This window comes from Diachasma alloeum, unplaced genomic scaffold, assembly GCF_001412515.2.
Source record: "Diachasma alloeum isolate Michigan unplaced genomic scaffold, Dall2.0 Dall_scaffold_00194, whole genome shotgun sequence".
NCBI lineage: Eukaryota > Metazoa > Arthropoda > Insecta > Hymenoptera > Braconidae > Diachasma > Diachasma alloeum.
This window is the reverse complement of record NW_021680359.1, coordinates 59,055-71,511: the sequence shown is the minus strand read 5'-3', so window position 1 is coordinate 71,511 and position 12,457 is coordinate 59,055. Positions and strand designations below refer to the sequence as shown.

Genomic DNA, 12,457 nt, shown 5'->3' with positions numbered 1-12,457 from the left:
CCTAAAATTCTGGAATTTTACTGAATTTTCAGTGAAACCTGAAATTTCATAATTTTTTCCCCTAAATCTCGTTCAGTGTCACTGTCCCGAAAATTAGTAGTCCACTGTCCACGAAATTTCATTTTTTCTTCTAGCAGTGTAGTATCGTCGACTCCTGCGCTATAAGTGTAGAGAATTCGAGTGATTAGCTCTAGGAGTCCAGCAGATGAAAGAATTTAAAAAACGGTGAATTGACCATTATTGTCGAAAGTACATTAGAGCAATAGAAAACGGGCATCCTCTACTGCCGAGAACACCCGTTGTACAAGAATGAGGAAGTAATACGCACGATTCGTCACTTCTGCCTATATCTTTATCTCCACCATATATTCCACCAAAACGGTCACTGCCCAACCGCTCCACACACGTACAAATCCCGGGTGTGCATAACAGGGGAATCTTAATTGTCAAAACGGGTCTCCTGCTGTTGCCCCGATCATTTTGCATAAACTGTATCACTCGGGGGCATTAGCGATGTGAGTGGTTAAAGCTAACCGACACACTCCTCGCTCAAATCGCCATTTTTCCTCTCACCCTCTTCCTCTCCTCCCAGTCTCCTTTTTATTTATTTCCTCATTCACTCATTTACTTATATTTTTATTAGCAATTTGAAAACCTCTTTCTTCCACCTCCGGGCGCTTCTTTCCTCGGGACAGGAAGAAGTTGCAAACGGGAATTCAACCTTCTTATCGTCGACTCGATTAGCCGCGACGATGAGAGGGTTCTCCGGGATGTTCAAATAAGGCAAGAAAAGCCGCTAATGTCTTCATCAGCGCCGGGGAATTTGTACACTTGTTCGTTCACATTTTTTTCCTCTCTTTCTTCATTAATCTGTGGAGATAATATTTCTGAGATTTTGAGATAAGATATTAACCCTCACAACCACTTGCATATCATAGACTGCCCGACACAATGCACCATTATCCCCTTCTGAATAATTCACTCGTCGTCAAGAATCAGAATGAAGCACTTCAGTGAGAATATTCATTCAGACATAAATAAAGTATTATAATACTTTATTTCATCGCCGGTGGTGCAAACTCGTTCTGTCGTCGATCAGAGACAAAAGCGTCTTACCTGCGTACAACTCAAAACAAACATCGGACATTCACACTTGAATGTTTCGTAACAATACGCTTGCGAAAAAAAGGAGACTGGTTTGTGGTTGCATTCACACGGGGCTCACCAGCCAAACGAGAATGGTGACAGCAGTGGGAGAGGGTCAAGAGGAGAATGACACCAACGGTGGATTTCATTTTGCCTCGCGCACATATTTTTTTTTGTCATTCCGGCCGTCAGGCAGCGTTTCACGGACGCTCCGCGTCCGTGAATCTCTGCCTACGGCCGTCATAACAAAAAATATTGTTCCTCATACGGCCAAAAACAACTTTTCTGACGAATATGATTGCAGCCCTCGCCTTCGGCTCGTGCTGCAAACCTCATATTCGCCAGAAAAGTTTTTTTCGGCCTAATGACGAAGTATATTATTTTTTACTTAAGGCATTTTAAACCATTTGGTTTACTCCGCCATCTATCCTCTACCTAACCATGCGGCTGTGGCCGACTTGCTACAATGTATCGCATTTGCTCCGTCGAGAGAGACGAAGGAAACCACAGAAAACCTCCTTCAGTACGGTCGATTTCTCTCTATTAGGAACCTTCCGCTCGTCCAGAGCCGAGGTGAGACGGACCCCACCACAATCCGCCCCAGGCGAGCCCCTTAACCCCCTTTACCGGAAGTTAAGGGTCCCCCTCCAGTCGGGATCCGAAGCCCAGCCACACTTTCGAGCCCCCAAACCCTGTTTCCAGAAGTTAAAAAACCCGACCGGAATGGGATTCGAACCCACGACCTCCTAGTGGCCAAGCCGAACTAACGATTTAGCCACCGCGACCATTGTACGTCAGTGCGCACATATTTTGAAGAGGAAAAATTCCAGTCATCATCAAGCAGAAGAATAACATGAGTCTAAAATTTATCTTGCAAATATATACTTTCGAAGTGGAGGAGTTTGAGAGATTTTGTCATCAAAAAAATTTATTCATTAAGAAGTGTGAGGACCGTAAAGGTGTTCCGATGATTTTTTAAGGATATCCAAGTACTTTGTACTTTGTTCAGGTTACTGGTGCGCACGAGACTCCAACGAGTTTTCACTTTGAAGGGATTGTCTCTGCTCGCTCTAAAACAACCTGGAAATTTTAGGAACTGTCTCAGTCTCGATAGGCATAGTATCCATTCGTCCTGATCAAATCCGGATTGGTCAGAGGCGTAACATGTCTGATCAAGACCGGATCCGTCAACTTGATCAATACCTGATCAGTATGGTCAGGTCTAACCTGATCCAAACTTGATCAAGACCTGACCGGAATTTCCACTCGGGGCAGTCTCTGCGGTATCTTGTACGAAGATTGGAGTATATCTCTTTCGAAGTTCTGATCCACGGTTAATATTTTTGTGTTCTTCAATATTCAAATATTGAAAATGAAACTAATACCGCTGGACATTATGTCCTCAAATTTTGTCGCTCCCAAGATATTCTAAAAATTCAGTGTTTTTTCCTTCTGTACGCAAACATCTCTAATCTCCTCGACTTCTCTTACATGAATCTAGAAAAAAACAACCACAAAAAAAGTCAAATCACATAGATTTTAACACATGATTAGTGCGTGGTTTTCTTTTTTCGTGGCTTTTTTCCCCGACTACCTTCTTACATAACTCTTCCATAATCTCAATAACGAAAATCAGAATGTCATCGTCTACGCTTCCCCCAAAGCCGAATCAAACGCAGAGTTTAAAGGATTAACGTCCCCCTCTCGAAATGCCTTGTGTTATTTTCATCCAAGCATTTCATTCCCAGCGTCTCCATATTCCTCCATGATTATACGATCCGGGTAACGGACATGAGATGATAATAGACACAAAAAATGCGAATAAAAAAAATTGCAGGACAGAATAAAAAGACTTTTGAATTATGTGGGTAGCCCGCAGCTTGCAGATTTCACATCTACTTAAATTCACTGACTCGTCACTAACACCCTTTCTCCCACACTCTTCCTATCCCTTCCCGTCTTCCACCAAACACTCGAGGAAGTTGAAGTTAAAAACGAGCATAATAAAAAGTGAAAAAAAAACATCGAAAATAACGAGAGTAAACAAAATAGCGTGGGGTCTCAGATATCTTAATCACCTGTGTGCGGCCTAATTAAATCGTAACTCAATCAAGGTCGCAGAGAGTCCTTAGGTGAGCAAACGAATGAGATAAAGAAAGCCCAGAGTGCAACTGTGCTGTATATACTCAGTTTTACGAGTTCCCCCTTCTTCCTCTTTTCTCTCTCGCTCTTTTACCATCGATTTTTCTTTATTTAAATCCCTTGAGACTCCCAGGAGGGCATTAAATGAATTTGTGGACGAAATAAAAAGTGTAATTAGCCTTGCACCTAGTGTTTCACGGCGACATTCCAGCGGCTTACTTTGGCATAACACTCAAAATTTTGAAGGAAAATTTACTGGCCCCTGGATGAATACGTCGGACATATATAATGGAAAAAAGAATAATATTTAATAAAAAAATAAAAAGAAAAAACGATTTTAAAAAATCTGCTCGAGCGCCCAGGGGAATTATGTCATTACTGAGTGCGATCGGAGCAGTTTTTTTTTTTTTTCTTCATAAATTATGGTCCCCGAGACGCGTCATCGAGATAATACAGAAAAATGGGCCCGGTCTTCTCTTGGAAGTCTTCGAGCATTGCATATATGTATGTGTGGTAAGGACCCCAAATATTTCGCCGCTGTCGCAAACGTTCTCTCTTTGACTCCACACCTTTTATGCTCCTGTTGCCCTCCTTTAAGCCAATCTCGTGGGCTTCTTCTTGTCTCTTACCCTGGGCTTTTATTCGCCCCCTTTTAAACGAGTGGTAAGATGAAGCCCGTCGCCAGCCCGCAGGCACATTCGTTACTTGGTGATATAATGAATCACTCAGGATGAAAATGCGACGCTTATGTCGTGAAACTTGTGAGAGTGTCTGGTGTCCGGGGGTAGCTTTATTTTTGTCACATTCCATAATTAATTGGAGGATTCATTAAGAGACGTCGTCGCTTTTCGCGGTAAGCACATGTGTACGCATGACGCTTTCATTATTCCAATATGATTTCCGTGTAACTCAGTCTCATATTATTCTGCACCAACATTACGTCTATGATAATAATGGAATTATATTGGTACTGGGAGGTTTTAGAAAAAAAACTTGATTGTTTAATTAAAAATTTGTCCAGGTAAGAAAAAAATGTCTGGGTGAAATGAATCCTCCAGTGTTCGAATCACTTGATGTATTTATTACAATTCAGTGGAATGTAACCGTCTTTATTTTCAAAGAGCAATGCCATCAATTCAAGTAGGCTTCATAAAATGCTGCAATAGTCGAATTCAGTAGCGAAGCGGTAAACCGGGTCAAGTCGAAAAATGTGAATTTTACAGGAGAGCTGAAAAACTGATAGTGACTGTCCTTTTGTGAATTGAACTCAGGCACGGATTTCGTTCAATATCGAGGGAGATTTTAGCATGATAAGTTGCAAACTCTGCAGACCATTTTTTAACAATTTTTATCGACTTAGCTCGGATTGTTTTCCACACTCGAAGAGTTAAGTCGACTTAGCTCTCTTAATTTTCCCCTCCAACCAAGTTATGTCAACTTGGACCGCCACTCAATAAAAAAATCGATTGAGAAATTATCAGGTGGATAGGGTAAATGTTAAGAAAGAGGGCCCCATCATCGCTCCGATGGTTAAGTTTTCAGAAAGATCCGATGGTTATGGTTTCACTGATCCGATGGTTGAGGCCCTCTTTCTTAACATTTACCGGATTTTTCCCAAACTTGCGACTTAACCCGTTTTATTTCGTTCCGAAAAAGGCATTAAATATATTTTGAGGCTAAACTCGTCTATGCGGCAGATGCAGCATGCTCTCAAGAGTCGATTTCAGTGAAAAACTCATTTTCGAAAAAAATCGACTTAACCCGATTTACCGCATCGCTACTGAATTATTGTAGAATATTATTGAATTAAACACAGGATGATTCTCCTGGTTTTGATCCGAAATGCGTAACTCACATAAATACTTAGCATATCTCATCATTTATTGATTTTTATTGAACCTCAGATTGAGTCATTAATTAATTATTCAGTAAAAAGAATTCATGGACATCATTTTAACTTTATTGACATCGGTAGTACTATTTTCAGGTCCCATCAGGAACACTCTCGAATGTATTCAACAATAAATTATAGTTTCGATTAGAAAATAAAAAAAAAACCTATTCCAATGCTCCTAGAATCGATTTTTGAGCTTCATAAATAGATTTACAGGATTTAGTTGTCAATTCTTGTTCTTCTTGCGTATATAGATGACGGATATATGATTGAACTCCATTTCTGCCGATTATGCAGGGGAGAGACATGAAAATATCCTTCTCAAATCCATGCTTACATCCCTAAGCAAAACAAACATCATATCACTTCAGGAGGTTTATTCAATAAGTTGATAAAGTACCATGATAAATGTAGATACTGTCATGGAAACACATGTGTTCCTGACAACAGCGTCAACTATCTCAGCGACACAAACTCCCGCTGCCCATTTGTTACACTTCCTCATCATCAGCTCTTCATTACTAGCAACAACTTTATTATGCACTTCGCTCCATCCCTCAGGGTCCATTCTCCCACCAATCTCTCGGTTTATGTCCTTTAGCTGCATTCCCATCACCGAGACCGCAGACCACACGGGCACTGTGAAGTTATGCATAATTAACGTGATTCACTCTACTTCCCTGGAGTTCTAGAAAATATTAATTACCAGATACTGGACTGTTTTCACCGATCACAAAAGCCTGCACACAACTTGGTGAAATGCCCAATTTCTCACCGATAAAGTACTGGAATCTACAGCTATCTAAAAAGGTCCCAAGGCCTATCACACGATTGGGCGGGAATCCAGAGAGTCTCAAGGCTACATATGAAAGGATATCGACTGAAATAACATAAAAGTGATATTGCAAAAGAGTCCTTTCAATAGTCTCTTCCATCATCTCCGCCTCTTTGATGTATACTCTCATAAAACATGAAAAAAAATTTCACCTGGACTCGTCACGATGATTAAAATACTATTGGGAGCAAACTTGCAAACGTTCGGAATAACACTCTTGAATATATCGAGATTACTACCAAGTATTTCACTGGGTTGTTGATGATCATGCTGTCTGCCACCTGCGGTGATGACGCAGACAGCCGCATCACTGGCCGCAAGGTAATCTGGACAGGTTAACATTACTGCTTATGGCTTAATCTTTCTACCACGATACCTTCTTCTCGGGCAAGAACTCTCGCAAGTTTGACCTTTCAACTTGCGCTGAGACTCTCACGTGTGCCCTCTCTCTCGCACTCACTTTTCGTCCCAACGATCTTTGGATTACCGAGGAAAGCACCCGCGTGACTGATATCTTCAGCCTCTGCCCTTGCCAGTTCCTCATTGGTATCTATCAACACTAACTCTGAGGCCAGACGCTGAAAAATCGAAAAAACAGGACATGTGAGGATCAGCTTTTCCGTCAACCTGTATCAAAGAATTTTAGATAGATGGTTTCAGATATTTTCAGTTTTCCAACTTTCCAACTAAACTAGAAAAAAGCGCGCTTCGCGCAGGTATTGTTTTCCGTGGGTTCCAGAATAGTAAAACCTTACCGCTTCTCACTTTCATTAACTTTTATCTGAATAGTAATGCAGGAAAAATTGATGGTTTCAACAAAGTTTTTCACAATGAGAAGTTAATTGTTGAATAATTTATTCGGAATCATTATACTCTTCTCATCCTCTTCTTCGTCTCTCTTTTGCATTTTGCGTTCCTTTTTATTTTTGGTGATGTATTATTTATTATATATATACTATTCTATATATATATAGCATGAATTATATACCATATATAGTATATATTATATAATGTGTACATATATTTTCTCTTTTTTTACAATTACTGTAAAGAAAAGATTACAGTACATAAAAAATATACATAGAGATCATATTACATTACTTGATAAGCGGAATAGAAGTTTCAAAAATCGTTACACTGGATTTTTTAAAAGTGGACTAGTGGATCTAGTGGAAAAAACAGATTTTACTCGTTAATTACAATGGAAATGTTGATTGTCACATGAGACGGTGGGTTAAATTTTGATTTTTCACTATTCTTTCTTTGAAAAACCAAAACGTTAATTAAATTGAGCAAAAAATCGGATTTCAAATTTAATCAAGTTTTTTGGAAATTCTTTGCAGTTTTTAATAATCTTTAAATTTATCGTACGTGTAGAGCTACTTGAATTTATAAATTAAAAGGAGCAATTTGTAGGCCAGAGGATATTTCTTGTAGGCTATCGAATTCCAGAATGAATATATAGATGATTATCCCCAAATCTATTTCCTTCGGAGAAATTTGGAAAACAATCTCCGAATGCAACAAAAACTCAAATATGGGCATTAGTGATTCGTCAAAAATCTCATTTTCCTTTTTTGTATTGATAAATAAGATTTAAAAAAAGTCTGCATAAATATAAATGCGTGAATGTAGCTTCAGTACCACATCAAACAACCTGGTTCCACCATGCAATAATTCATTCCTGAGTAATTACACGTCCTGTGCCCCTCTGGACCATGCTCTTGCCATTCGTATTTTTCCTGGTCCACTTTTAACGTATTTTCTATCCTCCTCAGTTTCTCCTGCTGTGGCACTCCTGCTGTGGTACCGATGGTACCCACTGCCGATCGTTACGTGTGTTTTCAACGGCACGAACTGTCGGCCATTCATTACAGAATTTCAAGCGAGCATGCAAGGATTCGGTAGCGGTTCTTGTAACGCGTCGTGCATCTTAGCTCCACATATGTACATATATGCATGAAGCATGTGAGTTCTGCGTTTTTTACTTCTTGAGCAGAATTTTTTTAATTTTTATGCTCATAAGCATCGAAGGAAGGTTTCAGCGCCCCTTTTTTTCTCAAGGGGAACATGCATTCACGTGTAATAAGTCCAATCAATATTAGCTGCGAGGGATCTTGACGAATCTACTTGTAAGTTCTTCTTCCAAGCCCCTGTGACTGGCGCAGTGGATAAGTTCCTTGATTCACATGAGTGAGTTCCCCACTTTCAAATCTCGGTCAGATGCAACACTGTTAAAAAAATTAATAGGATTTTCCAGAAAAAGACCTTGAATTCGATTTAAAGAGAAAAAGTCTCTGGAATTCCAAGTTTCTCTGAAAGTTTAAGTAAAGTCCAAATTCTTTAGCAGTAGGAAGAAATAATTTACATAAATTTTCAAGTGAAAATGAATATTCACTGCCAAATTCCCTTGAATTTTCAGGGAATTCCTTTAAAATTCGTGGAATTTTAAGAATTTTTGAAGGAGTTTCTTGAAAATTCAGAGGAATCTAGAATGCAAGGAGACGTTTCTCTGAATTTTCCTGATTTTTCATCAATTTTTCGGGAGTAATTAAACTAAAATTTCCAATACCCACGGATTTTGTCACGAAATTATGAATTTTCAATGACAAAATTCCTTGAAATTTCAGTGGACGTGTTACTTGTTAGAAATTTCCAAGACCCTTACCGGAAATTTCAGTGAACAATTTTTAACAGCGAATGCTAATAGGTAATCTTAAAATCGGTTTGTGATTCACCGGCTCTTGTCATCAGTAATCCGTCTAATCATCGCAGCAGAAGAGAGGTATTCTTGAGAATCTACTCGTAAATTCTCGTTCGAGGCTAGGTGACGAAAATGGCGGCTCATATATTGTCACTGGAGTTTCACAGCATCTTCGAGGTGTTGGACATGGGTTTCTTGGGAATCTTGGTTGTTTACACTGACAAAAAGATAGGATCTTCTTGAAGGGACAGTTGGGGAACAATGGTGGACACTGTGGGACTGGGCGCCTCTCATATAGCATCAAACGACCTCTCAGAGAGGGACAAATAGTCTTGGTGGACAAGTACCGTTGTAAATTAGGTCCTGGCACTGCTAATGGCACATTAAATGGTTTGAAATGTTGCTTGCATGTTATGTCACCGAGTGATAAGGAGCTCGATGGATAAATTGCTGGTGCACGGCAGCAACTGGAGGCGTGAGCCGAAAATGGACGAGGCGAACAGAATTGAGACTGCGGGCATGGTGGTGGAATACAGTAGGCTTTTGTGGGGCGTCCGGTTGTACAGGCTGATGGACAATTCTCATACTTGGCAATTATGTTGTTGATGCGGTCTGTTAGACTGAGACGTACGGTGGGACAGCAGGGAGTGCAATTGGTCATTGTTTTGGGCCACTCTGGACCGAATTCAATTCTTCATTCGACAGTGGGACGACATTTTTTCCCATATTCTTAATTTTTCCACTTAAATTTCATTTTTACCATAACGAGTTTGGTTATTATGACTCATTGCATATATACTACATGTGAATTTTGTGACGGAAAATTTAACCTTTTTCTCATCTTCATTTTTTTTCTATCGTGAGGAGAGCGTGACAAATGTCTGATGTAAATTGATTTGGGAAAATCTCGATAAATAGTGGATAAGGAATAAATATTGTAGTAGTAAATATCTTCTATTCCAAGATACCTGTAGAAAAATGTTTCTATCAGTGATATTGGCGGCAAAATATATGTTACCTTTCCCCGAACAAGGCAGAATTTAGTCCATTATCAGACTTCGTTAAAAATTATAACTTGTCTCAAACAGTTAGAAAATTCCTGTGAGGAATCCGGCATGATTTAATAACGCATAACTGGTAATCATCATTGCCTTCTTGAAATAGTCACGAAAGTCCGATTAAACGGACTGTATAGGCAAGAACCCCGAAGTAACGATCCGGGTCGTTAGCGTAACTATATCGTGTTGGTTACCTTGCATCCGTTTGGTCTCATTTGTACACGACATTTGTTACCACCCTCTTAATGATGGACCGGACGGAAGTCGGCCTAAAAATTATCCCACCCAGTTCCACTCCACCGGAATCGCGCGTCCACGATCACATGTGGATTATATATAACACGAGCTTGTACACATGAGGAATCATTTATGTATTCTGCGAAAATTATAACGAGGCAATTCTCCAACCGGAGAAAGTGTTCCTAAAATTATTTCCCTAACTCTTGACCTCAAACTAGCAAAATTTCTGACGTAAAATATTTTATTCAACTGCATCAGAAGTGACAAAGATGACAAAGAAAACTATTGGAAGTTCAGGCGAAGCATTGGGAGGAGAATTAAATTTCGTTACCCCAAGTCGAGACAAGACCTCTGTTTGTCGTGGTCTTGAGTGAAAAAACAAAAAAAAATACAAGAGAGAAAGTCCTGCGGGTGCGCTCCGAGGACTTGTAAATACTCGCCTTACGATCCGATAGTGAGTTCTCTCTTCTCTGTCCAAAAGGGAAGCTGAATTCAGACGCTTCTTTTCTTTTAGCATCCAATTTCCCCTCTTGGTTCATTAATATGAGTTCCCTCTTTCCCCTCTCTCCATCTTGCTCGGACATTCGGTAGCTTGACTCCCTTTTTTCCTCTTCTACCTTTCTCTCATTTTCGCATCAACAAACAACTCAGTCTCTATCTGAGTAAATCGAAACTCGGATCATGACTATTATCCATGATTTTTCTCTTCGTTATTCGAGCAAGCAAAGGAGAAGGGTGACTAGGTGTTGTAAGTAAATAAAGTGTATGTGGGGATAACCAGTAGGGGTGAGGAGAGGAAGGTGGTTAAGGGCGAGAAGGGGCTAGGTAGATCTCGGATTACTAATGGCCATGGCAGCATGACTCCCGTGTCATCATATTAAGAGCCTCTTCCATGGGCTTTCCCGTACTACGATGCTATTTGATCGAGTTATTTGGGTTAGTGTGGAAGGGAATTGTATTGAATTACTCCAGGGGCTGACCATCGGGTGCTCTCATGATTATCAACAGAGATTGGAGATGTTGGAGAGATTGGATGAAATGGGATGATGATAGATATTGCAATTGTGAATAGGATGATTGGCTTACTTTGAATAATATCGATATTGCTGTTGCTATTCCCACATTTCCCGTACCTACTATTACGACCTTGACACGATGTGCGTCAGGAAGTTGCTTGACTTGTTTTGCTAAGAGGTAAGTAGCTGTGTTTCCTGGTTTCTCTGTCATTCTTATTCAATATTTCAAATACTGGAATTTTTGGCACGGTCAACGGTCGGCAATAATTATAAAGTGAGGTTAAAGAATTGACAATTGTGTGTCAAAAATGCTCGGAAAAAGACGAAGCACGTCTAAAAAACTTCGTCAAAAAACTTTGTTTAAAAAACGTGGTTAAATTCAACTTGGAAAGTGAACTTTTGGTTAATTGAACTTTGGTCAAATTAAACCTTGGTTAATAAAACCCTTCGGTAAAACCTGTGTTTGTGTTCAAAATTTTTGTGTCAGGGCAACTAAATATGGTCCAAAAAATCCGAATATGCGGTTTTAGAAGGTGTCTGTATGTACGTATGTATATATACGTATGGACTTTTTTCAATTTCTTTTGCAATGTTCTTGATACGTTAAAAGTTTAAGTTTTTTTCAAGTTTTTTGAAGTTCAGGTTGTTCGAATTTTTTTTTCAAGTTTTGTTGCTATCAATGCTGTTTTGACCGAGTTTTTTCAACGGAAGTTTTATGAACATGGACCCGAAAAAAAAGTAAAGTAAATGGAGACATTTTGTGAAAATCGAGAGATATTTTCTATTGAAAAATAGCAGTATGAAAAAGTTTCTCTGATATTCTTGACTCAGCACGTATAAAAAAAATCGCACAGAAATTTTCTGTATGGACTGCGTATAGAAATTCTATAGGATTCTATAGGTATATGATATTCGGATATTTTCTATATGAATTATTTCTATACATAAATTTTTACGTAAATTTTTGTTTTCATACGAAAGATGTCTAAACGCTCCAGAGAAAGACAATAGAGAAATGTCGCAACTCCATACGAAATGTTTCTATACATGTGGCAGTGGGTCATATAGAATCAAACCTATAAGAATCATATAGAAATAATTTGTATAAAAAATATCCGTATAAAAATATCCGAATATCATATACGAAAATCCTATAGAAATTTTATACGCAATCCGTATAGAAAATTTCTATACGATTTTTTCATACGTGAAATTGTGGATTTTTCAAGTGATCAGACATTTGACAACGTTTAGAGTTAGAGCAAACTATTTGTTACACGAAATATTCTGAGCAAGTATGACAAGAAATCTTCCTAGCAGGCTTTTAACATTTTTCTCTGAATCTATTAGTTTCAGAGACATTGACAAAATTGCAGATTGCATGAAATTTTCTAGCTCGATATTGACTGTATAGAAAATTAG

At 39.0% G+C, this 12,457-nt stretch overlaps 1 protein-coding gene across 1 annotated transcript; it reads right to left on the bottom strand.

Annotated features, from left to right (window-relative positions):
- Window positions 1–5,346: 5,346 nt before the first annotated feature.
- On the bottom strand, window positions 5,347–11,246 carry LOC107048465 (L-lactate dehydrogenase A-like 6A). Its single transcript, XM_015271634.1, has 6 exons — window positions 11,106–11,246; window positions 6,478–6,595; window positions 6,170–6,343; window positions 5,889–6,062; window positions 5,583–5,821; window positions 5,347–5,523 (listed from the first exon to the last, which is right to left on the bottom strand). The coding sequence occupies exons 1-6, from the start codon at window positions 11,244–11,246 to the stop codon at window positions 5,347–5,349; spliced, it is 1,023 nt and encodes a 340-aa protein (XP_015127120.1).
- Window positions 11,247–12,457: the final 1,211 nt, after the last annotated feature.